General features: G+C 40.6%; 1 protein-coding gene across 3 annotated transcripts; it reads right to left on the reverse strand.

Annotated features, from left to right (window-relative positions):
- Positions 1-54: 54 nt before the first annotated feature.
- On the reverse strand, positions 55-25,749 carry LOC138948869 (flotillin-1-like). 3 transcript variants are annotated; one of them, XM_070320502.1, is made up of 12 exons: positions 25,609-25,749; positions 23,665-23,740; positions 18,638-18,728; positions 16,455-16,598; positions 14,191-14,310; positions 12,302-12,397; positions 8,590-8,742; positions 7,677-7,858; positions 6,903-6,948; positions 5,631-5,768; positions 5,041-5,205; positions 55-4,308 (listed from the first exon to the last, which is right to left on the reverse strand). In XM_070320502.1, exons 1-12 carry the CDS (start codon positions 25,652-25,654, stop codon positions 4,282-4,284), a joined length of 1,284 nt encoding a protein of 427 aa, XP_070176603.1. In that variant the 5' UTR covers positions 25,655-25,749; the 3' UTR covers positions 55-4,281. The 3 variants fall into 3 exon arrangements, with proteins under 3 accessions (XP_070176603.1, XP_070176606.1, XP_070176604.1); XM_070320505.1 differs by lacking the exon at positions 12,302-12,397 and adding an exon at positions 12,869-12,964; XM_070320503.1 differs by lacking the exon at positions 18,638-18,728 and adding an exon at positions 22,564-22,654.
- Between the last annotated feature and the right edge of the window lie 1,693 nt (positions 25,750-27,442).

Consider the following 27,442-nt stretch of genomic DNA (forward strand, 5'->3'; position numbering starts at 1 on the left):
GAACACACACACACAGAACACACACTCACACATAAATTCACAAAACAAGTAAAATTAAATGACATTTGTTTTTATACAAAACGAGTACAGAAAATACAATAACAAGAAGATCAATACAAATCGGACATTATTAAAAAAGGCAAAATATCTTTGTACAGCATGCATTACGACTGACTATTTCTTCAGTTCAGGTTAATAACAAATGGAAATCCCTGGCCTAGGAGATACATCAATAACACTGGCAGTAAGTATTACACTGCTTACATGTATTCAGTCAATGACTGGGACGATAATTGGTCAGTCTTTTTCTTTATTTGGTGTTTAACGTCGTTTTCAACCACGAAGGTTATATCGCGACGGGGAAAGGGGTTTTATGTTTTACTTCGCACTGCTGATCTCAAAATCATGAGAAACCACGATGTCATTTGGAACAAAATTGTGATGTCAACCATCCTTCGTGAGCTGCCCTTTGCAAATTATGAATATCATAACAAAATAATACAAAAGACGACAAATGTAAAGCATACAAAACAGAAAAGGAGGGGTCATATAAAACTGTACAAAAAAAAATGAACCTCATCAATTATCCTACACAGAAAATTAAGTTGAGCGATAAAAAACATTGCAATTCATCTCAAAATGCTGCTGACGAAGTGAACATAATCTAATGAAAAAAAAAAAGAAGCAAAATACGAAATTGTACACAATGAAAAGTTTTAAATTAACCCATTACACATACAAAATAAAATAAAAAGTAAAAAACAAACTCGACCATGCTGCTGTGTACACAAACAAACACACACTTTCTAGGGTAATTTCATATTTCAAACAGTTAAACCAAAAGTTTCACTCAAACTTTCTTTCTTTATTTGGTGTTTAAAGTCGTTTTCAACCACGAAGGGTTATATCGCGACGGGGAAAGGGAGAAGATGGGATAGAGCCACTTGTCAATTGTTTCTTGTTCACAAAAGCACTAATCAAAAAATTGCTCCAGGGGCTTGCAACGTAGTACAATATATTACCTTACTGGGAGAATGCAAGTTTCCAGTACAAAGGACTTAACATTTCTTACATACTGCTTGACTAAAATCTTAACAAAAATTGACTATATTCTATACAAGAAACACTTAACAAGGGTAAAAGGAGAAACAGAATCCGTTAGTCGCCTCTTACGACATGCTGGGGAGCATCGGGTAAATTCTTTCTCGTCCCAACCAATATGGGACTCCCCCTAGCCCGCGTTTTTTTTCTCACTCAAACGAAGAAACTAAAAAGAGCATTGACTTCTCTCCCCCAACACGTCTCTAACTGTCGAAGATCATTCTAGGATTGTGTGCACACTTCAAGAAAGACATAATATGGACATTTCAAAATCTTGCGACTGGTAGCTTCTCGGAATGAGGCACTGGAAAACTTTTTGATTTTCAGCATTTGTTTTAGAATTATTTAATCAATAACAACCCTGCACACAGCTACTTGGGGCAGGCATCATAAATTGTTGGGAAGCTAAAAGTCACAATCGAATAACTACGACTCAGAATCTTCACACCAATTCTGTTGCTAACTGCTGTGTTGAAAAAAACTGCCTTTCCATGTCACTGTAAAGTGTCCACTCCTTTTTGACAACTTTTTTCAGAGATACATTATTTTGTTGTTGTGCACATGTCATGCGTAGATTTGTGAGAGTGAATCCTGTTATTCTGACATAGATAAAAAAAAACAGTCCTACTGTGAATATGACCACCCCAGTTTCTTTTTTCTTTAAAGTTTTTAGCAAAGGTTCCATTCTCACTCCAGCAACACAAAGGGTAACAAATTCAATATTCATGTGAAGCCCATCACCCATTAATTACTGATTATTGAAAACAGAAAGAAGAACCACAATACCGTAGTTGTTTCCTCCCCCAAGAATGATCAAACCGGAGGTTAACAAGGATGTTTATCCCGAGTACTTTTACCTAACTCATTGATCACCTTCATTTTTGAATTCAATTTTAAATGCCAAAGTTCATTGAAGTATAAATGTTAATATAATGCGCTGAACGAGTCAACTTCATAAAGATTGCCAAAACAATGACACTGAACTCCTCCTTTCGCAAAATTTCAGCAAGGCGGAAAGTTTCTTAAAACACTGTGTCTTACAGTACAATAATATGCCTATCTAACTAAACTATCTTGGCAAAAGCACAGCAAATGTGTGGGTTTTTTCTTCTTCATAATAAAAACATGTTAAAACAAGGACAAATAAAACAATTTAAACAAAAATCAGTGTCTGAATCAGAAATACAGTGAAACCCCCCTTTTAAGACCTCCCCCTTTTCAGGACCTTGTTTTCTTATACTTTCTATTCATACCCCCTTTAAATAGTCTCCTGTCCGCCCAGCCGACCTTCCCCTTGACCCTGCTTGTGACCTCGATGTTTGATGCCCCCGCAAGGGGCCCGGTACTCTGTAAGCACCCAAAACCCAAAACCTCAAAGAGATAACTGGCGGAAATCTTTCTATTAACCCCCATTTTGAGACTCCCCCCTTCTTAACCGGATTTTGTCAGATTTTTGGAGATCTTAAAAGGGGGGTTCAGCTGCAACAACTTCAACAATAATCATAACGGTGACAATGAATCAGATGTGTGATGAAAAAAAAAAAGATTAAAAAAAAAGCAATCTGAGTAAAACCTTGCCTAATTTCCAGTCTAAAATGAGGCCCAAAATACCATCTCTACCTGGACAGAAAGTTAAAAAAACAAATAAGCAGTGATTAAAAATTACAAAGGCTTGGAGGGTTTCTGTTTCCCAAACACATTAAAACATCAAACACAAAAGGGGGCTAAAACATCTAACTCATCTGTGTAATCTCATGTTTCCTTATTCTAAAACTGAAAACATTTTCAAACAACATTCTAATCAGAATTAACCAGGAGTGTATACACTAATGTAGTATATTTACAATGCAAATGCAGTTAAATTCTTCCTGTTATTATGCACATAACTATAGTAAAAACAAACTGACCTACAACTACTCAATATTCTAATTTCAAGATTTTCTTCTTCTTGACACTGAAAGAGACAAAAATGATGGACAAAAAAGATGTATTCAAAATATTGAAGAAAAGGCCAACAAGTGAATAACTGAGCAATACTTATGCAACAAACGCAAACATCATGGATTTAAAATAATTCACTATGAACCTAACCTCACCTCTGAAGAAGAGGTAAACAAAATTCCTTGTTGACCAATGGTTGAAAAACAATAAATGATGATTGGTCACAAACGCTGGATATTAATGCACAGATTGTCCAATTTTCTGTTACAAGAACACAAAAAGATAAACATTTCTGTCATAACATATGCATATTAAATAAAGTCCACTTGATCAGAACAGAAAATTCATCCTTTTTCAAAACAGTGAAACAGCAGGAATAAAACAACTTTTGATCTTCTCAAACGCTTGATCAATGTGCTACATTGTACTTTGTACCTCATGAGGCTAAGTTCATTCCTCATTCCTTTCCCATGACCATCAACCCGTAAAACTCTTGGAGAGCAAAAGTTTGCTGAAAGCGCATGCATCGCCTTCATTCTTAACCCAGCAAATCATGTTTCGCCCTTCATGTCAAACCCAGCAATGCACCTGTACAAAGATCTGACACAATTAAGACTTAATCTTCTTTTCTTCTTCAGCGTTCCAGAATTTTTCTGGTTACGTGTGAGCTCGTTTGCCCATTTGGGTTCCCCACACTATACTCTGAGAGCATAGTCAGCTCACTCCGCTTTCGTTGAGTCGGCATGCTGGGCATTTTCGTGTTTCCATAACCCACCGAACTCCGACATGGCTTACAGGATCTTTTCCGTGCGCACTTGGTCTTGTGCTTGCGTGTACACACGAAGGGGGTTAAGTCACAAGCAGGTCTGCACATAAGTTGACCTGGGAGATCGGAAAAATCTCCACTCTTAACCCACCAGGCGGCAGCGACCAGGATTCGAACTCACGACCTCCCGATTAGGAGGCCGACGTCTTACCACCAGGCCACTGCGCCCGTCAAGACTTAATCATGCTTGGCGTAGGAAAAGACAAACAACACACACACACACCAACAGCCGATTGATAGTTTTCTGTACAGGAGTGATGCGGAGAGTACAAGGAGTTAACTATACACAGTTAGACAAGGAAGATCCACAAGAATTAATGACGATAAAAAGGTGGAGTTTGACGGACCACAGGTCCAGGTCAGGTGTGTCCGATGAAGTATAAACAAGGCGTGTACTTGTGGTGATGCTCGCTCTACTTGCGTTGCTGAAGCTTCAAGGACTGCAACACATTCAACACACATCACAGCTTGTGGCTTTGGACAAAGACAAGACATTGTACTTAGATTACATAAGCACATTCTAATACACGGTTCAGCCAGTTCCACACACAAAAAGCTGATCTATGCCTGTCTTGTGATTACTGTGATTTCGAGTACGGTTCAAAATGTCCAACAGAAGTATGGCACTATGAAATACCTAGAGTTGGTAGTTACAGTTCTTGTGGAATGGTGCACTATGGTAAATGAAGAAATTAGGGAAGGGTGGGGGATTGTGGGCTGACGGCTTAGGGCCCCCCTTTCTCCCCCCTCCCCCCCCCACACACACAAAAAAAGAATATATATAATCAAATGAATGCAATCGTGGTGCATTCTGGGCATAACTTAGAATGTACAACAGACAAACGTCAAGTTTTTCAGAAGATAGAAAACGGGGCTTTCTTTAGAGGAAATCCTCTAAGACAAGAAGGTTTTAAGACCATGCAGTTACCAAACACACACAGACACAACTCTCTCTCTTACCTTGCAGATGTCGATGCCTAGACAAGGAGGATTTCAGACCATGCAGTTACCAAACACACACACAGACACAACTCTCTCTCTTACCTTGCAGATGTCGATGCCTAGACAAGGAGGATTTCAGACCATGCAGTTACCAAACACACACACAGACACAACTCTCTCTCTCCCTGGAACACACTAACTAACACAACCCTCTCTCTCTCTTCTCTTACCTTGGAGATGTTGATGCCGGTCAGATTCTCCACCACGGAGGGCAGTTTCTCCATAATGGACATGACCTCGTTGGTCAGTTTGCTGGCACCAATGTCACCCTTGCCGCTGGACACCATGGTGATCTTCTTGGCGTTGCTCAGTGGCTGGGCGATTTCTGCTGCAACCTGCAATTAAAAAACAAAACATAGGGTAATAATGTAGGTGGTTGATGCTACTGGATGACATTTTGTTTTGACCGAGGTTTTTTTCCCTTTCAAAAGCACGTTAAACATTATCACAAGGAAAAAGGTCTGGGTAAGGTCAAAATTGTTTGGGGATGTTTTTCTCAGAACCGCGGTTCACAGGTTATAACTCGAAATTCTGTTTGCTCTTTTGTAAAACGGTTTTCACCACTGGGTAGAGCATAAACAAATCCTTTAGAAAATGTAGAAATATAAAAATCATGCATTTGTGACAAGCAGCTCATTCCGTGGTCGAGGGTCACAATTGTGTATATAAAGAAAAACACTATTTTTTTGTTTTTGTTTTGTTTTTTGCTTTGGCGAAAATGGAGATTTGGATTGCCTGTACTTTCAATGTTAGTGTTTACCTTGGGGAGTGTCTCGAGAACCATGTCGATCATGGCGGCATCCTGGTAGTCCTTCCAGGCGTCAGCCTTCTTGGCCATCTGTTCGGCCTCTGCTCTGGCCTTGGCCTCGATGGCGAAGGCCTCTGCCTCTCCTTTCACCTGGGCACACAAGATGCTTCCACTGTCACAAGTACAATCCACTTGGACACATACCTAACATAAACAGCCTGGGTGCTCAAGATGCTTCCACTGTCAGAGCCACAAGTACAATCCACTTGGACACATACCTAACATAAACAGCCTGGGTGCTCAAGATGCTTCTACTGTCAGAGCCACAAGTACAATCCACTTGGACACATACCTAACATAAACAGCCTGGGTGCTCAAGATGCTTCCACTGTCACAAGTACAACCCACTTGGACACATACCTAACATAAACAGCCTGGGTGCTCAAGATGCTTCCACTGTCAGAGCCACAAGTACAATCCACTTGGACACATACCTAACATAAACAGCCTGGGTGCTCAAGATGCTTCCACTGTCACAAGTACAACCCACTTGGACACATACCTAACATAAACAGCCTGGGTGCTCAAGATGCTTCCACTGTCAGAGCCACAAGTACAATCCACTTGGACACATACCTAACATAAACAGCCTGGGTGCTCAAGATGCTTCCACTGTCACAAGTACAATCCACTTGGACACATACCTAACATAAACAGCCTGGGTGTTCTCTGTGCACGGTGGGAGTATTTTTCATCAATTCATTTAGTAAAATGTTCAGAAAATTAATGTTAAAAAAATTCCAACTCACCACAGCAGGCAGTCAGAGTGTTGATGTTTTGGTACATTTAGTTATAACAGAACTAAAACGGTTGTACGTTAAACACCAAATTCAGTGGTACTTGTAATTTTAGGCCCCTTTGATGAAAAGACACCTTGCAATCAAGGACACTTTGTGTTGTCCCTCACTTTTCTTCTGTTAAAAATTAAAAAAATAAAATGATGGGGCAAATATTAATATTTGGAAACAGAACACACCTATTTTGAGGGACATAACTTTGGTCTCAAGTGTCATTTAGTAAAGTAATGTCGCTTAGTGTTGCAAGTCTGCAAAACTCAGCAACTCCTTTACAATCGCCCAAAATTGCGGTCGCTTCGGCACAGCCGCAAAACTATGAGGAAGAGAGAAAGGTGACACCAAATACTGCCTCTAACTTCTCAGAAAATTGCCCAGTCTTGTATGCCCATTGTGGAAACTAAATGCTAGCCATGCCCCTGCAACTTACTTGGATGGCTTCTGCCTCAGCCTCAGCCTCCATGACCACACGGGTCCTGCAACACACACAGGGCACAATTCAGACACTGTAAACCTCAACACTCTCATGACATTATTTCTTCCTCAGCAAGATACTCCAGACAGAACCTTGGTCTTATCTTCAGCAAGTTTGCTCGAGAAAAGCACTATTCTGCTCTCTCCCTCTTCCTATCTCTCACACACACACACACCTGCGCCAATCTTACACACAACACCCCCAACCCCTATTCCAACACTACACACACTCTTAACACATTCCCCCCCCCCCCCCCCCTCAGTCTATCTCTTAATACACACACTCCTATTTCTACCCACCCTTCCCACAACACAGTTTTCTTCTTCTTCCTGTTAATTGCTTGTCACACTCAGAGTTGTGGTCTTGAGATAAAGTTGGGGGTCCTCCACAAAGCTTCCACAGGTCCGCTACCATATGGTTGCCACCCTAGGCTGAACACACACAATCTATCTCTCAACACATTCACACCCATTCTACCTACCTTCCTCCCCCCCCCCCCCCCCCCAACACACTCTTATCCCTTATTAGCATCCATAGGGTTGTTGGCCTAGGCTAAACCACACACACTCCCATTCTACCCCCAACACGACGCACATTCTATCGCTTAACGCACACACACCTATTCTAACCACCCACCCCCCCACTCCCACATTCTTTCTTCTTTCTCTTAACCCACACACTCCCATTCCACTACCACCCCCCCTACCCCTCTCAACATCACACACTTACTTGTTGGCCTCAGCCAGCTTCTCCAGACGGAACTTCTCTGCCTCGGCGGGTTTGCGGACCTGAGCGTCCAGCTCTCGCTCGCGACGGATGATTTCCTGTTCCTGCACCTGGATGGCCTGGGAGCGCTCGATGACCGTCACCTGCATCTGTTCCTCACGGATACGCTGCTTCGTCTTGGCCGCCTGTTGTGGAAACCACCGATGTTTACCAATCACAATAATAATGGCGTAAGAGAGTGTGTGTGTGTGTACGTGTGTGTGTGTGTGAGAGAGAGAACGAGAACTCAAAAAAATGTATTACATCAAGATTATAGCATTAGGTCCATATGGTCCTTTCTTACAGGTAGTCCTTGCAACAACACAAACATAAAACGAAGAGCAAGAACGAAAACAATGAAACAACCAAACAAACTGCAAGAACATTTGAACAAGCAAACAAATGTATAAGCAAAACTTATCACCAAGCAAGAGAGAAAGAGAGAGTGAGAGAGAGAGAGAGAGAGAGAGAGAGAGAGAGAGAGAGAGAGAGAGAGAGAGAGAGAGAGAGAGAGAGAGAGAGAGAGAGAGAGAGAGAGAGAGAGAGAGAGAGAGAGAGAGAGAGAGAAAGAGGGAGCGAGAAAGAGGGAGAGAGACAGAAAGAGGGAGAGAGACAGAAAGAGAGAACAGGTAACATAAATGTATTTAGTTGATATGGAGTGTGTTTAGGTGTGTGGGTTTGTGTGCGAGACAGAAAGATAGTAAGGGTGAAATGAAAAACAAACCCCAGCACAGAACACGGAGCAAATAGAAATTCGTGAAATCTGCATCTGTAAGTATGCAAACAAAAAACCAGCAAACTGCTGATAGTACACTACAACATTCATGCAACTTGTAAGTCAAAGTATTTATTTGCACACCACAAGGTAAATTCTCACCTGCAGGTCGTAAGCGAGGTCGGCCTGGGCCTTTGTGGTCTGGACCTCCATGTCGTAGGCCGCTTTCTTCACCTCAAAGTCACGCTGAGATTTGGCGATCTCAATGTCGTTGAGGAAGCGAGCCTGCATGCGCTTCTCTTCCGCTGAAGCTTCCTGTTTTGTAACAATTACACATCTGGTCAAGCAGTGTTTTAATCAAGAGTTGCACACTAGTTGTGTTGTTGGTCACCCCCCCCCCCCCCCCCCCCCACCACTTCAGCAAAACAAGTGCAGATAATTCTTCCTGATTCACGAACTATTTAGTCAAGGATTCTGAAGCCCAGCAAGACCTTATGATGCTGAAGAGCAAATGTTCTCTTGGTCTCACTAAATGAATTGATTATAAGTCACAATTGTCCGAAAAGTTAAACATAATATTCTTAAAAAAGCTGCTGGACATGTCCTATTCTCATAATAGTAATTACTCTTGAGTTACTTGTAAATTACTTAACATGCTTATATAACTAAAAGATTATGAACATGTTATCCACTCGCGAGACTTGTCGCGCGCGCGCGTGAGGAAGAGGGAGAGGGAGGGAGAGAGAGAGAGAGAGAGGACTGAACTCAACTTTATATCAACAAGGATAAAGATTTATAGGCTAGACCTTTTCTTACAATCTGATCTTGAACAGAAAATCCTCCGATGACAGAGGGGGAGAGAACGTGCGAGCGAGAGAGAGAACGTGTGTGCGAGCGAGAGAGAGAGAGAGAGAGAGAGAGAGAGAGAGAGAGAGAGAGAGAGAGAGAGAGAGAGAGAGAGAGAGAGAGAGAGAGAGAGAGAGAGAGAGAGAGAGAGAGAGAGAGAGAGAGAGAGAGAGAGAGAGAGAGAGGGAGAGAGAGAGAGGGGGGGGGAAGGAAGACGGGGAGGTCTTAATGACTGCCAAGATTTAGACGTTCTTTACATCCACAGAACACTACTCCATCTTCATCAATGAAATACTAACTACAAAGATACAGGGGGTAGTGGTTAGTGCTAGGGCTACATTATGTCGATACCTGAAACTGAAAATCCTGGGAGCCTTTAACCTGAACATACATTGCTGAATGGTTTGAAACCCAGAGCTACACTAAAAATCAAGTTTCACTTTTTCTAAGCCCCAAAATCAGGAATAAACCGGAAAACTAGCACCTCTGAAAATACCTTTTGTGAAAACATGCAAGTTTCTTTCATGTTAAGGTTATAAAAATATGAATTAAAAAAAATATTAGGCAAAGAAAGTGGTTACAACTACAGGAAATATGTGTAAACTAAGTGCTAAGACATTACAAGAATGATTAGATTAAATCTGAACAAGGTTCCCAATAGTACCAAATATGTTGAGCAATAATATAAAAAGAAGGGCAAAGCCCATACGACTCACATGCTTTACACATTTTTCCTACCAAAATACATGTGACCTTGACCCAAGGTCAAGGTCATCCAAGGTCATGCAACACAAAGCTGTTAATTCAAGACATAGGAAGTACAATGGTGCTTATTGGCTCTTTCTACCATGAGATATGGTCACTTTTAGTGGTTCACTACCTTATTTTGGTCACATTTCATAAGGGTCAAAGTGACCTTGACCTTGATCATATGTGACCAAATGTGTCTCATGATGAAAGCATAACATGTGCCCCACATAATTTTTAAGTTTGAAACAGTTATCTTCCATAGTTCAGGGTCAAGGTCACTTCAAAATATGTATACAATCCAACTTTGAAGAGCTCCTGTGACCTTGACCTTGAAGCAAGGTAAACCAAACTGGTATCAAAAGATGGGGCTTACTTTGCCCTATATATCATATACAGGTGAGGTATTGAATCTCAAAAACTTCAGAGAAAATGTGAAAAATAGCTGTTTTTTAGGCAACATTTATGGCCCCTGCGACCTTGACCTTGAAGCAAGGTCAAGATGCTATGTATGTTTTTTGGGGCCTTGTCATCATACACCATCTTGCCAAATTTGGTACTGATAGACTGAATAGTGTCCAAGAAATATCCAACGTTAAAGTTTTCCGGACGGACGGACGGACGGACGGACGACTCGGGTGAGTACATAGACTCACTTTTGCTTCGCATGTGAGTCAAAAAGAAAAACAAAAAGAAAACAAAGGAAGTTGGGAAAACTTTGAAGAGAACACAAAGATAGTTTTTAGATCACTAAGGATTATAAAGTATTAAGGGAAAGATTAATGAAATGTGCAGTTACTAATTAGATAGAAAACAGGACAACAGGGCAACCTCTCTTGGTAGCAAATTCTATCACTATAACAACATTAACTTTTCAGATGCTGTGCGGTTTCATTGAAAACATGTAATACAGAGGACTTAATGTTGAGGACTTTGTTCACACACAAGCTAATTTTGGCATAGAAACTCTCGATCACATCAAGTTTTGGGCACACAGAAACAACAACAACAACAACAACAACAACAACAACAACAACAACAACAACAACAACAACAACAACAACAACAACAACAACAACAACAACAACAACAACAACAACCCATTGTTGGTCACTTTCAGACGACCGTTCCGATAAAAATGACACAAACAACACAAGAGTCTACCACAGATAGTAGATACACAGGCATCTGTTATGCCCAAGATCTCATCTTCTTATTTTAAATCCCAGTGTCTCATCCAAAAGAATCAATCCAAAAACGCAGAAAAGATAGACTTTCTAAACTAAAGTCTGATATTTTTGTTTTAAAGCTCTCTGCTATCCTTTCCTCTTTCTAAGCAACTGCTTGTTGAAATGAAATGTTCAATAACTTGAAACCCACTCTCTCCTCATTCATGGATGTCTTCATTGATTATCAAAATATTTGTCAGTTCAGGAAGAATCAGACAACAAAATCCTGGAATGATCTTTGAAGGCGACATTGGTGCTTGGACGATAAAGAGTATTACATCACATGGGGTGTGTGTGGGGAGGGGTATCAATCAATCAATCAATCAATCAATCAATATGAGGCTTATATCGCGCGTATTCCGTGGGTACAGTTCTAAGTGCAGGGATTTCTATTTTTTATTTTTTTAAATTTTTATTTTATGCAATTTATATCGCGCACATATTCAAGGCGCAGGGATTTATTTATGCCGTGTGAATTTTTTTACACAATACATCACGCATTCACATCGGCCAGCAGATCGCAGCCATTTCGGCGCATATCCTACTTTTCACGGCCTATTATTCCAAGTCACACGGGTATTTAGGTGGACATTTTTATCTGTGCCTATACAATTTTGCCAGGAAAGACCCTTTTGTCAATCGTGGGATCTTTAACGTGCACACCCCAATGTAGTGTACACGGAGGGACCTCGGTTTTTCGTCTCATCCGAAAGACTAGCACTTGAACCCACCACCTAGGTTAGGAAAGGGGGGAGAAAATTGCTAACGCCCTGACCCAGGGTCGAACTCGCAACCTCTCGCTTCCGAGCGCAAGTGCGTTACCACTCGGCCACCCAGGGTATGCAATATAGAAATACTGCTGTCACACACGAAATACAAGACAACAAAAGATGACATTCAAATGATCGATCCCATTGCTACCTTGATAAAGAGTTTTACATCACATGGGGTGTGCGTGTGTGTGTGTGTGGGGGGGAGGACCAACGGAGAAATACTGCCGTCACGCACAAAACACAAGACCACAAAAGATGACATTCAAATCCCAATGCTACCTTGATCCCGGCGTCCCGTCTTGCTTCTGCCTCACCAATACGTGCGTCTCGTTTCACCTGAGCTGTTCTGCTCATTCCCAATGATTTGAGGTAGCCCTGGTTTATGCCACGGTGAAAAGACATAGGGAAAAGCACAAAGACAGAGTGAATATGAAGTTTTTCCAGGTTAGATTTTGGGGCTACTGTTGACAGTTGGAGGCCGGTGGTGTCAGCTGCTACTGCTAGCGAAACTGAAAACAAAACTTTCACGGGAGTTGAACACTGTCCCTGGGCAGGAACTACCACTGAGGTACGAAAAAAAAGTTCAAAAGTTTCAAATAAATTTGTTCAACTTGAAAATCCTTTCATCTGTGAAGGTTTTGAACAATTCTGTTGACGAACAAGCAAAAAGATTAAGCAATCACCAGCAACAATTTGTCTTCTCCTCCTAATTTCTTTCTTTTCTCTATCTCTTTCTGTGCAACTGACATCAACAGTACCGCCTTATGCCTTGTAGTAGAGACTACAGAATTCCCCTGTTACCACCGGTACAGATGGGACACTTTTTGAATGTGTGTCCTTTTTCACCTTTATGCCAGCGTCTCGATGGGCCTCAGCTTCACCGATTCTAGCATCTCGCTTTACTTCTTCCGTTCGTTTCTGGCCTAAAGCTTTTAAGTAACCCTGAAAAAAACAAGCACATTACACACACGTTCTGCTGCAGTGTTTGCAGTAGAGGCCAGCGTCAACAACAGTGCATGCTCTACAAATATAACATTACTGACATACAATATTTGAAATAAAATCAAATAACTACAGTGAAACCCTGCACTTAAGACTTCTTAAAATTGAAGGGGGGGGGGGGGGGTGTCTTATAAGTCTTAAAGGGGGGTTTCCACTGTATCCCGAAGAACCTCTCAAATCTGTAATCATTTCAAAAATAAATGTGCTGTATATCAAACTTTCCTTCTGCTGCAAAAAAATACAAAATACCCAAGTCTGTCAATTGTAAAACAATGAATCTAAAAATCAGTTCACACAAAAAGCATAATACTGCAAATATAAGATGACGTCTTGAACTTACTATGCCCCACAGTGTCAATTCAACAACCTGGAACTAAACTTGACCAAAAATATCATGCGCCACTTTTTTTCACCTCAACTAAAAAATGAATATAACCCATGTCATTTTATTCAAACCTTTTTAAGGCATAGAATTAGAAAGCTAGAATAAAATGACATATACATGAGCGTGACCTTTTTACTTGAGGAACAAAATAATGGTGCAATATTCTAGTTAGCCAAGTTCATATTATCTTACAAATTTACGGCAGCAAGAACCGGTAAAGAACTACTGACTCTTCCAGAATGATACTGAAAACAGGAATTGAGAAAACAAGAATAACAATGATGAGAATTTTTTCTCCCTCAAATAAATTATGCTTTCATTTCTTGCTAGATCACTGAAAATGTAAACGATTTCAAGATGTCCAAAACACGTCACTGGAGGCAAGGTTGGTATGGATTCAGGTGTTACCTAACAGAAAAGAGCCTGCAAGGATCTACTAGTGCTTCAGTGGCTTTAAGCAGCATTTCAGTTTGTAAGACCTCCCACCTGGTTTCAAGAAAAAAAACCAGTCAGTTAAGAAATATCACTTACACATCAGTTAAGAAATAACATGAACAGCCGTACTGCTGCATGTGGATCCACAAGCATTATCAAAGTAACCATATATTACTGCAGTGAATACTTGCACGGTGAAAATTCCCATGCAATACTATTTGATTTGGAATTGTGTACATAATAATTTATAAATTTATGTTTGTGTGAGGCGCTTAGAAGTTTTAGGATCATCATCATCTTAAAAGCACCAAGTATTTTAATTCAACGAGCTTTGATGAAGACTGACCTCCTCATCCCGGATGTCCTTGAGCGTGTAGCTGACCACGTAGATGCCCATGTTGACCAGGTCTGAGGATGCCACCTCAAACACAGCTTTGGAGAACTTCTTGCGGTCTTTGTAGATTTCCTGTAAATCACATACACAGTCATGCCAGTCAGGTTAAATAGATCTTAGTCCCCCATTTGTGACCCTCCACCACGAAATGAGTCGCATGTCACCCCGCGCGGTTCTGCGTTAGGCTTAATAATATAAGTCCGGGGAGTGTCTGGTAACAGTGTGAGGGTCACCTTAGTCACAGGCTTATAACTCAAACAGTTATCGCTCTTTTCTAAAACGGTTTTCACCACTGGATAGAGCATAAAAAAACGCTTTAGGAAAATGTAAAAATATGAAAATCATGCAAAGGTGACATGCGACTCATTCCGTGGTGGAGGGTCACATTTTCTTCTCTCCTTATCGGCGCTTTAATTACAACCAAAAAGCATCTCTCATTCCAGGGTCTTTTGGAATTTCTTGCGGTCTTTGTAGATTTCCTGTTCACATACACAGTCATGTCAGTCAGTTCAGAGAGATCTCTGACCGAGGTTGGATTTTCAAGTCACCATGACTCTTGATTCATGAAGATGTTGCTCAAAGAAACTGCTGAAGTTGACAGCTAAAAGTTTAAAAAGCCTATAACAGTGATGCATGTCTGAATGGTCTGGATGGCGGAATGTGTCTCTGCAGGGGGACTGGGTTTGTACAGCTGGGTGTCATCAGCAAAAGACTGATTTAAAACAGAATGGTTTTGAATCAGTGTGGAGAGGGGCTTAGTGTACATGATGAAAAGGATGGGACCGAGTACTGAACCTTGAGGAACGCCGAAAGAAAGTGGGGCTGGAGCAGACATCTGGCCATCGACAAGCACAGCCTGAGTCCTGCCAATGAGATAGGACTCAAGCCATGCTAGCGGTGGACCGGAGATGCCCGGTGGAAGGTGGAATCCCCACCCCCCTTCTTTCCTCACACGGATATACTATATCAAAGCAGCTATGCATGTTCAGAACACCAGTACATGCAAATTGCCATGACAACTGCCAGAAGCGTGAAGCCCACACTGTTCTCTGAACCAAGCAATATAGCACCAGTCTAGCCACAAAAAAAGTGCCTGCATAACACCAACCTCCACAGGATCAATATGATGCAGCTTCAAATCAGAAGTAGGTCAGGGCCACCCAGCTTTGTGTGAACAAGGCCCTGTGGACAATACCCTGGCACTGGCCCCCTGTCAACTCCCCCATTCCCCTTAGCAAACCCAGTTAAAACTCAAAGGGGCAGCTCTTGGAGGGAGGGGGGTGGTGGAATAAAAGCCTACATGCTGTCTGCAGACCGGCTAACTCTCCATTATGCCAGACAAACATGGATAGCTCTCAGAATCGGAAAGCTCTCGTCAGCATTCTCACTACAGTGGCATCAGGTATTAACCTTTGGAGAAACACGGGCTCAGTGTCACTGTCAGTTGTTTTCCTCAAACTGCCACACCATGGGCATAATTCTCACTACAGTGGCATTGAGGATAAACCTTTGCAATGAGAGGAAAAGACTCTCCCTCAGCCCCTGTTGAGTCAGTTGTTTCCTCAAACTGCCATATTGTGGGCCTTCTCACTACAGTGGCATTTAGGTACAGTGGAACCCCCTTTTAAGACCTCCACAAATCTTAGAAAATGAGGTCTTGAAAAGGAGGTACATTTACACAGGTTATGAACTTTCTTTCTTTTCTTTCTTTCTTTATTTGGTGTTTAACGTCGTTTTCAACCACGAAGGTTATATCGCGACGGGGAAAGGGGGGAGATGGGATAGAGCCACTTGTCAATTGTTTCTTGTTCACAAAAGCACTAATCAAAATTTGCTCCAGGGGCTTGCAACGTAGTACAATATATTACCTTACTGGGAGAATGCAAGTTTCCAGTACAAAGGACTTAACATTTCTTACATACTGCTTGACTAAAATCTTTACAAAAATTGACTATATTCTATACAAGAAACACTAAACAAGGGTAAAAAGAGAAACAGAATCCGTTAGTCGCCTCTTACGACATGCTAGGGAGCATCAAGTAAATTCTTCCCCCTAACCCGCGGGGGGTGGAGGGAGTCTTAAAATGTACATTTACAGAGGTTATGAACAGAAAATCTGAGAAAACAGGGTCTTAAAATAGAGTGAGTCTTAATCTTAAACCGGGGTGTCTTAAAAGGGAGGTTCCACTGTACATGGAACCAGGGTTCCTTCTCACCTCAACAGTCATGTTGCCCATGATGGCTCTCTGGTGACCCTCCAGCGTTTCCTGGGCCACACTCTGGATCTCCCGCTCCGACTTGCCCAGAAACAGCTCGCAGGCTGACTGGAGCATGTCTTCGTTACTGCCCTGAATTTTCACCTGAATCATCGAAATGAATATATTGTTAGCAGAAACCCAAAAACAAAATTGAACTTCAAAGTTTACACTGTGAACTTTCTTTCTTTATTTGGTGCTTAACGTCGTTTTCAACCACGAAGGGTTATATCGCGACAGGGTAAGGGGGAAGATGGGATAGAGCCACTTGTCAATTGTTTCTTGTTCACAAAAGCACTAATCAAAAATTTGCTCCAGGGGCTTGCAACGTAGTACAATATATTACCTTACTGGGAGAATGCAAGTTTCCAGTACAAAGGACTTAACATTTCTTACATACTGCTTGACTAAAATCTTTACAAAAATTGACTATAATTCTATACAAGAAACATTTAACATGGGTAAAAGGAGAAACAGAATCCATTAGTCGCCTCTTACGACATGCTCACTGGAGCATCGGGTAAATTCTTCCCCCTAACCCGTGGGGGGTTACACTGTGAACGTAACATTTTGTTATGTCAATAATTAAACGTTCTAACAACAAACCTTTCTTCTTTTTTATAAATATATATCGTTAGCCGACATCTCATTTAATATTCAGGCATGAGAACATGGATACAAAACAATGTCTAAAAGTGAAAGTATTACTAAGTCGGTTCCAGTAGATCCATCCATACAGTAAAACCTCTGAAAATGTATGCTTGGAGCTCATAAAAACTGACTTCCATCAAAAGTCATCATGTACAAATTAATTATACTGTTCAGTAGCATAAGAATGACATGAAGCTGAGTGAGATTTGAACACAAGAAAAGTGACAGACTGTAATCAGTGATACATGTCTAGATCTTGATGTGTACCAGTACCAGCTCCCCCCCCCCCCCCAAGAAAGTTACAGTAAATGAGTTAAATGTACACTTTATACCAATACCATAATTATCATACCAATGTTAAAAGTTCCTCTTACATGAATATTCACATATCAAATAACCAAAGGGAAGTAATCGCTCTTAATGCATACGACATGTGTAATAGAGTAAGCGAGAGTCGTACGGAACCTTTTCTCCTGGCACCTGAGAGAATAACAAGCATTGAAATGAACAAGCGACTTCTCTATTACACATGTCGTATGCATTAAGAGCGATTACTTCCCTTTGGTTATTTGATATCTTAACATCGCTCTGCCTCATTCTGTTTGAAATTCTGAATATTCACAGTCAAGATAATAGATTAATACGTGTGTGAAACATTCTCCTTCTTATTTCTTGAACTTTAATGACTTGAAGACCTCTGAGCCCTTTAATCGGCGATCATTACAACAACAAAAACACCACAAAACATGAATGAGACCATATAATGAGAATAAATCTCATCGATAACTTTCAGCTGTCAAAGCATGTACACGTCTTCAATCAAAATTTCGCTATCTTATCCATGAAATGACTTTGGGGACAGGATCTGAGCCTGACTGATCTGAACAAGAGTTTTAAGACGTTGCTAAATTTACATTCTTGACAGAACAGAAACATGTACAAAAGAAATACATTTATACATGTACTTCCATAACACCATATCTCTTTAAAAAAGAAACTAATCCATGCAACATACAGGAGCCAGCTAGGTTAAACAACAACACAATACATATTTACTGCAAAATGGGCAAAACTTTTGCCTGTAAATGACCTGTGCAATAATGAACTACACATTCATATTAAATACTAAAATACCAATATGACTGTGAGTGTCACATCCATGAACGTTTTCACTTTCATGATCACGACTCTTTTTTGTCATGCAAACATTAACAGTAAACATCAATTATCTAAACTCAATAGATATATGTTGAAAACCTGATCTTATCTGGTGCACCATATACACATAGCTCTGCATTATAATATCAGGCTACAACATTATTATAATACTAATAGCCTTAAACAAGCAATTGCCAATAGATTTAGCTGTAAGTAAAGTATTAGCATTATAATTTATACCAATAACTATTTAATAAATCTATACAAATAGTTGAAATACTTAAACAACAATATGAAAATCACTCTGATACTTTACTGTTCACATCCTTTCTCACCTGTGCAATGCCCGTGACAGAAACAGCTACGCCTAACTGTGTGTAGACGTTGTTACTTTCTATCGTCAAGGTGAGGGTATTTAAGGTTAACCTGAAAACAAATCAATAACAGCTCCTACTACACCAACAACAACAAATACCAAACAGACTCAGCCAATGGTGAACCTCATCAAATTCAAAACTGTCTGCATACGCACATTTTGTGTGTGCCATCATGATCATAAAACTTAAACTAGTCAAAGGATTTCAACCTCAGGTAATCCATTCAAGGAAGAATTGAGTTTCAAGGAAATAAATAACGCCGGGGGTCTAGGGGGCAGCGTTGGTCTCCTGGTGGGGGTCTGGGGGCAATGTCCCCAGATGCTAAAGCAATTTGGCCTTGTAAAATTATATGAATTTATCCCCCTCTGGTGAAAGATAAATTGTGACCCTCCACCACGAAATGAGTCGCATGTCACCTCGCGCAATTCTGCGCTAGGCTTAATATTAGTCCGGGGAGTGTCTGGTAACAGTGTGAGGGTCAACTTAGTCACATGCTTATAACTCAAACAGTTTTCGCTCTTTTCTAAAACGGTTTTCACCACTGGATAGAGCATAAAAAAAACTCTTTAGGAAAATGTAAAAATATGAAAATCATGCAAATGTGACTCATTTCGTGATGGAGGGTCACACTTGTGCATGTAAAGAAGAACTGTTTGTTTTGTTTTTGTTGCGGAGATTTAATGGGTTGCCTGAACCTGGAAGGATATCATCTAATTTATCATGGACATTGTGCTGAACCAGGAAATGCCAAAGACCATGCACATTCAATCGAAGGACACTTTTTGGTAACATCAAGGGTTTAACACCTGACAGAGGCACCGCTGAGCCGAATTTGCTTCAATAGAGCAATCGTTAGTGGTGGGGGACCGGGTAGGAATTTGGTGGGGGTGTACATGATAATTACTCCAGATTTACTCAATTAACTGCGCGTGTTAATAGATAATGGGAGAGTACAATCATCAAGGACTTACATTATCTCCAGTACATTACTGTACATTGTATGTGTAGTTTTGCTTGTTTTGTAATTATTATTTTAGTGTGCTGGAAAAGGCTTTTTGATCAGGTGTTTGAATGTTTTGCCTGTGTTAGTATGCTTGCAGCTTGTATTGATGTAGTGTTTCGTTGTTCACTTGTGTGCTGAATGCTGCTGCACATGCTTTTTCGCTTTGCTTTGTATATATGTATGTTTTTTCCCATTGTAAAGCGCTTAGAGAACGTAAAGTGCTCTATAAATCTCCCATATTATTATTATTATTATTAGAATGGTGATAGTGATAGAACAGGGGAGAGCTGTTGTGCGATCAGGAACGTCCGGACCCTGGTGAGATTAAACTTTGCTGCTGTCAAAGGTTAGGTATGATGATCACACAATGAAGCCATTAGAGTCTTTAGACAGTGCTTTTGTTTTATTGAGCTTCACCATTAACTAATCAAACAAAAGCAGAACATAACAAAAAACATGCAATAACCAGAAAACCTTTGACAAATTCAACTGATAAAAATTATAAAAAACAAGGAATGAATTACTGTTTGCACACAGTGTACTCACTTTCACATAAAAGGAAAACCGAAAAGAGAAAATTCCCTTAGAGAACACTGAAAAATTCACAAAGTTCAGTATGCCGCAAATATAGTCTAACTTGAATAAAGTATACAGAACTGTAGGTGTCATTAGTAAGATAATTATCAGTTTTGTCAATTTCATCATCCCCAACATTAAGAGTTGGAAGGTACCTGTTACACCAAGCCCAGTTACACTAGTAGAACGACTCTAAACTGTAATGGTGTGCTTGGACATTGCATGTTATTGCCTGAATCGGTGAATGTGATCAATTTCCTTGCCGATACTGTAAGTGAGAAATGCCACCAAAAATACTGTCGCTCAAATCCTAGTATTAATTTAAATTAGTTTACTCTATTCTGACATAGACGATTTTCAGAAGTAATTCCATCGGGTTTGTATGGGGTGTGGAAGAATTTAACGTTGCCAAAACCTCTGACAAACATCGGAGGGGCCATAATCACTAGCGAGGGGTGTGTCGGAAACACGTTGACAGGAGCATGATTACTGTTTCCGACACACCCCTCGCTAGTGATTGGCCCTTGTGATGTTTGTCCGAGGTTTTGGCAGAGGTTTTTCACAACCCATACAAACCCGACAGAGTTATTGGCTCACGTAAGTGTAGCCTATGCGATCGTAACTTTGTCTGTCTGTGCGTGCGTATGTCTGTGGTAGAAACTCTAACATTTGAAGACGTCACATTACATTGACGTCACATTATGACGTAAGAGGGTTAGACGTCACGCGAAGGAAGTACTGAAAGTCTCGGTCATTATTATTTTGAGCGCGCCGAGACTAGTTGGCAGTCGTGTCCCTGTAAGTAGGCTACATGCAGACAGACAGATCTAGAGTCTCGCTTTCTTGCACAGTTTCACCTATGCTCTTTCTCTCTGTGTGTGTGTGTGTGTGTGTGTGTGTGTGTGTGTGTGTTACTGTTTGTCGATTTCTTACGTGAGCCTTGATGGCTTCGCCTCTTGTTTTCACAATGTGTCTATCACATTGACAGCGGAACCCCGTTTTTCCCCCCAATTTAAGACTTCCTTCTGTTCAAGACCTAGCTTTTTTATTTTAGTGTTTATAACCTCTGCAAAAGCACCTCCAATTTAAGACTCGAGATCTGCTTTTCAAGAACCTATTTTCTCAGATTTTTTCGAGGTCTGAAAAAGAGGGTTCGGCTGTACCACTACCAGTTGTTAAAATATGAAGGCAAAACGCACTGTTCTTTCTTTATTTGGTGTTTAACGTCGTTTTCAACCACGAAGGTTATATCGCGACGACAGGGAAAGGGGGGAGATGGGATAGAGCCACTTGTCAATTGTTTCTTGTTCACAAAAGCACTAATCAAAAATTTGCTCCAGGGGCTTGCAACGTAGTACAATGTATTACCTTACTGGGAGAATGCAAGTTTCCAGTACAAAGGACTTAACATTTCTTACATACTGCTTGACTAAAATCTTTACAAAAATTGACTATATTCTATACAAGAAACACTAAACAAGGGTAAAAAGAGAAACAGAATCCGTTAGTCGCCTCTTACGACATGCTGGGGAGCATCGGGTAAATTCTTCCCCCTAACCCGCGGGGGGCAAAACGCACTAGCTGTCACAGTTTGTATTCCAGCATGTGGTACTGTGCAAAAGCAGACAATAATAAATAAATATTTACGAACTTACTTATACATGTACCGTGAACTCACTACATTACTGATGCTTGAACTCAGTGGGATAATAAATTGCTTTAATAACCATTACTTAAGCAATACATAGTATGATTGTTAAAAGATCCAAAAAAACCTTCTGATCCGATTAAATACAAATATGGCTGCAGCTGCATGTATCCGACTCTGATACTTGTAAGCCTAAGAAAGACTCAATGAGACTGCGAGCTTGTTTTCAGAATACATCAGCAAAGAAGAACAAAGGAAGCTGCAGGCTACAGTTTACTACAAAGAAAAACAGCCAAGAACCAGTCTATAGACCGATAAATACTGTTTAATTAATGTATCATGACTAGGACTAGGACCCAACTCTACTTTCTGCAGAAACAAAAAAATCAAGTGACAGACTGTGTAAACAGAATCAGAAAACAGAATAGAAATGCAAGCAAAAGAAGCAACATAACACACGCAAACTAATGCTGCAGAACTACTTATAAACCAAGCAAACAGAAAAAGATTAGAAAGTGACCCAACGAGATATGCTAATAAAGAAATGGCAGCTTCTGCTACAGCCACAGTCAAGCACCACTGATAACGGAACAAGATGAACAATGAACACTTTTAGCAGTAGCACTGCCCCCAGACTCCATGGGAACAGAAACTTACTTGTGCGATACCCGTGACATAAATTGCCACGCCGCGTTTAGTGTACACTTGAGGACTCTCGATTGTCAAGGACAGAGTGTTCAAGGTCATTCTTTACGATAGAAGAAGGCGGAGAATAGCCAGCACAAATGGAGGAAAAAGAAGAATGTTCTATTATTAGTGTTATCATTTCAACTACGCCACTTATCAATGTCAGTGACATTAAAATTAGCCTGTAAGTGTAAAACTAAAAGGGTATTAAAAAAACAAGTTTATAATATATTATAACTTAAAGTAAACAAAACGCTACCAAAGGAAGAAATCACCATGCAGCTGTCTGAAAATCCTTCTGATTTTGCAGAATTTATATATATATTCATTGATCGATTTACCAAATGTGCAAGTCATGTGAACTGAATGATGAATCAGGGAATGATATATATATATATATAATATATAAATGTCATCCGAGGAATTCTACAAGTACAATAGACGATAATCGGAAATAAATCTGTCGCGTTTGTATGGGTTGTGAAAAAGTTAGTACCCTTGTTTTGTGGGAAACAATTATCTACACGTTTCCTGTCCACGTGTTTCAGAGTCAGACACACCTCCTCGCTAGTGACTAGCCTATAACATCAGGGGGGAAAATGAATAATATGACATTTGACATATTTCTCATGATCTGCAATGCCTCTTCCCAACCCCATACCTTCGCTAAATCAGCAAGTGCAATTCTTACTCTTTATAGAGAAAAACAGGATAAAGAATCAATGTTCCAACTTCCACTTCCAGGGATGAAAGCTGAGAATCATCAAAATCAGGAAAACAGGCTTAGTTTAAAGGTGTAGATGACTCATGACGCTTACATTTTCATTGTTGATTTCTGTTGACCATTTTCCTCCTTGCATTTGGGAAAATCCAGGAAATCGGTAATACAATAATCTGTCAAATCAGGAAGTCGTGGTTTTTTGATGGGAACTTACAGTTTTATCTCTGATGTTCAAATCAAGTTTCATTTGGTCCCATGATCGTTAATCATCACATTCTCATCAAGTACATTTCATAGTACAATCCTACTTTCTAGCCCCAACAGCAAATGAATTGAAACAGCGGTCTTACCTCTGCAGTTTCTGTATGCCAGGCCATACAAAAATCCGACCACCTGGGATAAATACTGACTGTCCCAGGCAGCATCCTGAAACGAACAAATGCAAAAATAATATCAATAACCAGCACATGACCTATGCTGTGAAAATAAGAATTTGTGACAATTTATTCCAAAAAGCAACACAGACACACATGACATAGGAGTTCATCATTCACAAGGTCCACTTGGATTCAATGTAGAACTAGAAGTTAAAAGCAAAAATTAAAGAAAGCATGACATGTTCCTTCCTCAGTAATTGAATTAATTAAGTACTGCACCAGTGCATGTGCGGTACTACTTTTCTCCAAAAACCTAGCTCATCAAAAATTAAGAAAATTCTTCCTTAGGTCGTGTTTTGTAAAGATGTTTGTTTGAAATCATAACTCACTTCTGTTACTTTCATTTTAACTGTTCATCATGGCTTTATTGTTGTGTGTGTGTGAGATTTACAAAGGAGTGGAAGTCATGGAAGGGAGTGAAGTCTAATGTAACAGAACAGACCATGTTGTGTGCATCATTATCAATATCATACGAGAATTTATATCGCGCACGTATCTCACCACAAGGCGCACAGTACGAAATATGAGAGAGCCCTGAAATGCAGCCGCTCGGCGCAGAAGGGACAGCACTGTATATTTCGGGGGAAGCATGCTGGGTATTTTCGTGTTTCTATAACCCACCGAACTCTTATGGATTACAGGATCTTTTCCGTGCGCACTTGGTCTTGTGCTTGCAGGGGTTAAGTCACTAGCAGGTCTGCACATAAGTTGACCTGGGAGATCGGAAAAATCTCCACTTTTAACCCACCAGGCAGCAGCGACCGGGATTCGAACACACGACCTTCCGATTAGGAGGCCGACGTCTTACCACCAGGCCACTGTCATTGCTCAGTTTCTGTTTTTTGATTTGAACAACGAACATGGCTTTATTGCTGTGTTAGTGTGAGATTTACATGGGATAGATTGGAAGTCATGGAAGGGAGTGAAGTCTAATACATATGTACAACTACAAGAACAGACAATGCTGTGTGCCTCATTGCTCAGTTTTTTGTTTTGTTTATTTGAACATTGGTTTTCAATAGAAAAAAATCTAATGTTAGATCACTGATGTAAGCTTATCCTATTCCTAATTGTGCATGCGCATGTATAAATCCATGTGCACGTCTGTGTTGCATGTGCATCATGATGGTCACATTTTCCTTGACTTCCTTGACACATGTATGTTTCTTGCTATATCCGAACACATGCATTCACACACTCGCATTTTCTCTCTCTTTGCAGACAGGTGAGAGGTGTTTCTTCCTTTTCTCAGTATCCTACTGTCCTACTGTTTGTTACCGGCTAGAAAGTAGAATACGATTACGAGTCCTGACCCCGTCTAGTTCAAGAACTTCTACACCAAGCTTCATAATCATAGCTTCAATGCGTTTTGTCTGTGCCAAGTCTTACAAAAATGTAAAAATGTGCTTGAACATTCATAACGCTTGTTGGGAAAGCAAATCCTGCAATGAGGAGTGCAACAGTGATTCGAGTGAGGAGTGGTGCATAAGCAGCATTGCGCAACTGACCACAGCCACGGGATCTCTAGTCTCTACATAGAACATGTATGTCAGACTTAGGTTTAATATTCATCATATTGCCTGCCTAAACTCATCATTCCTTCTTTCAACCGAATCAGAGCCACAATCGAACTGGTCAGAATTCATCGAACAACAACAGCAACGCTGTTAATATAGCAGATGCGCTTCCCAAGCCCGAATTCTTGTTGCATTGTCTCCCACATTATTTGCATGCCATTTGGATTCCAAGTGACCCGACCATGTTTCTGCGCACTGCCATGCCATTTTACACCCGCAAAACTGCAATATATGACCAGGAATCAGGAATTTTTGCAATCAGGACCAATGCAATGCTTACCCGAAACAACCATGACCTCGTTCGGTCCACACACTTCGAACCCCATCCTGAAAGAATGGAAAACGACGAAAAGTTCCGGAGAATCTAGCAGTGCAGGAGACGCATCAAATTAGAGCCCACTTGTTTATTCGTCCTGCAGCATACTGCGGAGTTACGACTGTCGGGCCGTTTCATTGGTCAAATTTCTTGTTGCTATCCGAAAGCGAGGCTGGGGAGTGTCGAAAGTTAGATAGCAGACGAAGTGTGTTGCAATCCACTGTTGATTAATATCTTGCTGCTCTTTCGCAAACTGACCTTTTTATAGACCGCGGGAATTTTACTGAAATATTCTAGGTTCACGATTGTTTTTCTCTTCTTAAGATAATCTCCAACGAAATGAGGCAGATCAGGGCGCTGTTTAGAGATCAAATAACCAAAGGAAAGTAAGCGCTCTAAATGCGTGTTGCGACCCATCTCGTCATCGGCGCTTTTCCGGAAATGATCTGCGCTTTGTTGGAATTCCAACAATGGCCGCCATTGTAGGAATTCCAACTTTGTGCTACGCGATTCTAGAAATCAGAATGTACCGCGCGCATAGTGAGAATTCTGCTCTTTCTTAGAATGCGATGTAAAATGATACAAGTCATGATGGCCTATGATGATCCTTGTGTTTTAAAGTGATCAATGCTTAGTCTTGAAAAAGCAGATGCATTGTATAACGCACCAAACCAACCGAATTACAAAAAGCAAAAACACTTTTGATAACTTCGGCGGGCTGTAACAACACAGTTCAGGTGTTGCGACTCATCTCGTCATCGGCGCTTTTCCGGAAATGACCTGCGCTTTGTTGGAATTCTAACAATGGCCGCCATTGTAGGAATTCCAACTTTGCGCTACGCGATTCTAGAAATGTACCGCGCGCATAGTGAGAATTCTGCTCTTTCTTAGAATGCGATGTAAAATGATACAAGTCATTATGGCCTATGATGATCCTTGTGTTTTAAAGTGATCAATGCTTAGTCTTGAAAAAGCAGATGCATTGTATAACGCACCAAACCAACCGAATTACAAAAAGCAAAAACACTTTTGATAACTTCGGCGGGCTGTAACAACACTCGACCAAAACGCACCAATTTTACGTAATTTTTCACGTTTCAGATCTTACATTTTACAACAACAAAAACACAACAAGAGTGTTCCGATATAACTTTTCACTGCATGGTAACTATCGATTGTAATAACTTTTTACTCAGTCTTAACTGATTATATATTAAACTCACAGAGATGCAGAGACAGCATTACGTCCCTTTACTGAGTAGGCTCTTGTCACTGCATGGTAATCTAGGCTCTTGAAACGTAATCCCAGTGCAAGTCTGTGCGCTATATTGATGTGATTGATTGTTCAGTGCAACATGTTGATTCAAATTAAAGATGATTTCAGCCTGTTGTAACACACTAACACTCTACTCTGAGAAAAAAAATATCATTGTGTTCAAAATAGATCGAGACAGCAGCAACTAGCTAGCTGCATGCGCTGAGTGTCTGAGAGAATTGTTACACAGTGTACCCCCACACCCCCAATTCAAGACTTCCCCTGTATAAGACCTTGCTTTTTCATATACCTTATTCATGACCTGTGAAAAGGGTATACTTTTTTGTGCCAGTCGAAGGGTTGCCATTTCTAGAACGAGGCAGCTCGTTTCCGGAAATGCGGCGCTTTGTTGGAAATCAAATGAGGTTTCGGGAAATCCCGATTATTCCAACTCTGCCTCGGATTCTTACTTTGCGCCCAACACCGCTATGTGTGTGTGTGTGTGTGTGTCTGTCATCCGGAATATGCATGCACGGTTTGCAA

Source organism: Littorina saxatilis, linkage group LG15, assembly GCF_037325665.1.
Source record: "Littorina saxatilis isolate snail1 linkage group LG15, US_GU_Lsax_2.0, whole genome shotgun sequence".
In the NCBI taxonomy this organism is placed as follows: Eukaryota; Metazoa; Mollusca; class Gastropoda; order Littorinimorpha; family Littorinidae; genus Littorina; species Littorina saxatilis.